The sequence below is a fragment of the Charadrius vociferus genome, unplaced genomic scaffold (genome assembly GCF_000708025.1).
Source record: "Charadrius vociferus isolate BGI_N301 unplaced genomic scaffold, ASM70802v2 scaffold241, whole genome shotgun sequence".
Lineage (NCBI taxonomy): Eukaryota > Metazoa > Chordata > Aves > Charadriiformes > Charadriidae > Charadrius > Charadrius vociferus.
Window position 1 is genome coordinate 370,214 of NW_009646932.1, and position 2,313 is coordinate 372,526.

The following is a 2,313-nucleotide window of genomic DNA, read 5'->3' on the forward strand; positions in this document are numbered from 1 at the left end:
AAATTCCCCAGAGCTTGCTGGGCTCGGCGCTCTCCTGCAGGCTGTCGCTGCCCAGGAGTCGGAGCAGCGTGGGAAGGCAGCGGGCAGGCACCGGGGATGGCCGGGCTGGAAAGGGTGCCCGCGGGGCGGGCAGAGCAGGAGCTGGTGCATCAACGGGCTCTGCTCCTGCTCCATGTTTTCGTCGGTGTCCCTCGTGTCCTGGGAGCTGCGCTGCCCAGCTCACGCCTGCGGCTCCATCTGCCTGTGCGCTGCAGACAGGATGGGTGCCGAGGGCCATGTGCCGGCCACGCAGCCCAGGGAGGACCAGCTCCTCCCCTCTTTTATGGGTGAGACTGTGGAGGTTCCTGCTGCCGAATCCGTTTGCGCCCATACACTCATACCTACCGTCAGCAGCACGGCCGGCCCACAGGAGCACGGCTCCACACGCATGGCGGGAGAGAGCAATGGCAGCAAGATGTGAACCGCGGATGGGGGAGTAATACCACCGCCACAGAAATCGGGTTTCTCGGAGCGGTTCCACGGTGTCCCTGCGTGCCTGGGATTTATTCTCTGCTCTGGCAGAGTATGTTTAGGAAAAAAAGGAGGAGATTATTTCTAAAATCTAGTTTTAAATGGGATTTCATCATCTTTTGCCTGGGATCTGCCACGTGTCGCAGCTGTCAGATCATTTCCATGCAAACCACCTGTTTCCAGGCACTCGTGCGTTTCTGAGCCAGTCACCCTTTTGGGCAGCATCTTCCAGCCTTGGACGCCTTCCAAATGTGAATGTGGTGTGTGTGCGTGCGCGCGTGTGTGTGCGCCGGAGCACAATCCCTCCAGGCATTTTAATGGAATTAAAAGATTCACATGAAAGAGTATGGCTCTGCATATGCAGGAGATTGGGGAGCGGGGAAGGTGTTTATCTCTGGGGGTGCGTGCATCCTTCTCAAAGGCACACGTGCAGCCTGGGCACCCCACTCTCCTCTGCCAGCCCATCTCCCTCCTCACCCTTCCTCTCACCTTCCTGATGCTGGCCGGGAAGTTTCTTTATTCTGTTGCGCTTTGGTTTTGGTTCTGAGCTGTGTTGCACTGCAAAGTCATCATCATCAGATAATTGCTCTCACACTCCCTGTCCCTTAGCTTGTCGGCTATGCTGCGTGGTCGCGCCGGGCTCCCCAGGACCGGCCGATTCTTCAATACACGGGGAAGAGGGTGGGAGCCAAGCATCGGGAGCTGGTGCTATGGCACAGATGGCGACGGTGTGGTGCCTCTGCGAGCTGGTCAAGTCTTGCTGCCCCAGGAGCGGCACACAGCACCGGGGCACGCGCTGCGCGGAGCCACTGCTTCTGCCGAGGTGCCCGGAGGGGCTGTCACTTCCAGGGAGCAGCGGGCTGGTTTCAGACAGCATCCCCGCCACACGTGTCCTGGCCTCGCCAGTTCACGTGCCGTGTCCTGGCCTGAATCGATGGTTGGGCTGAGTCTCAAGGATGCGCGTCCTCTCCACGGGGTCCTTCACGTGACCCCCGTGAGCAGGATGGAGCCTGAGGGGTGTGGGTCCCCGCCACTGCTCCTGCTGTCACATATGTACGTTGTACCCACCGTTGGGGGGCGGCCGGGGCTGGGGCTGGGTGGCCGCTGAGGGGTTGCGTGCGGAGCCTGGGTCTTGCCTCCCCGGCACAACTGCTGCTCTCGGACGGGCAAGAGCAAAAACCCTCCCTGCCGCCTGCGTCCTCTCCCTGCAGCGTCAGCTCAGCAGGTCTTTCTCCAGGGAAACCCGTCTCCTCGGGGTACCCCGGGGATCAGCGAAGATGAGCTGTGTGGAGCAGATGGCCCCTAATGACCGATCAAACAACGGCCCTGGGAACGGCCGGGGCGCAGCAGCAGAGGCTGCAGGTGCCGGGTTGCCAGGGGAAGGACGGGCTGCGCAGCGGGCGCTGAGCTGTCCTAGCAGCTCTTGGTACTCGCCCGAGGGGGATATTGGAGGGGCGACCGTGCCGCTCTGATCTTTACCTGTGGCCTGAAGTATTCCCCTAGGCAAGAAGCCAGCCTGGGGTCGGGGGAGACCTGTCCCCCAGCGCAGCACGGGGCCGTGGGCAGGCTGGTGGGGCTGGGGCAAGGGGCACCCAGGGTGTGCTGCCTGCAGCCAGCCCCTGTCAGTGGGCCACGGAGAGAACTCCAGCAGCTGAACCCCAGCGCTTTTGCGCTTAGCACAAGCGCATTAGCCTCCTTCCTCTCCCCTCTGACTCCACAGATTAAGGGCTGAAGCCCTGGCGCGCTGTTGGCTGGGGTGGTGTGGGTGAAGCTCACCCTGGAGCTGCACGCCAGAGCGCAGCC

The 2,313-nt window shown here is 62.1% G+C and overlaps 1 protein-coding gene across 1 annotated transcript in view; it reads left to right on the top strand.

The window, feature by feature from the left end:
- The first annotated feature begins 1,229 nt into the window (after positions 1–1,229).
- Positions 1,230–2,313, top strand: part of BACE1 (beta-site APP-cleaving enzyme 1) — a 7,436-nt gene continuing 6,352 nt past the window's right edge. Inside the window, 1 exon segment of the mRNA XM_009894744.1 lies at positions 1,230–1,333. Within this exon segment, the coding sequence (XP_009893046.1) occupies positions 1,230–1,333 (104 nt within the window).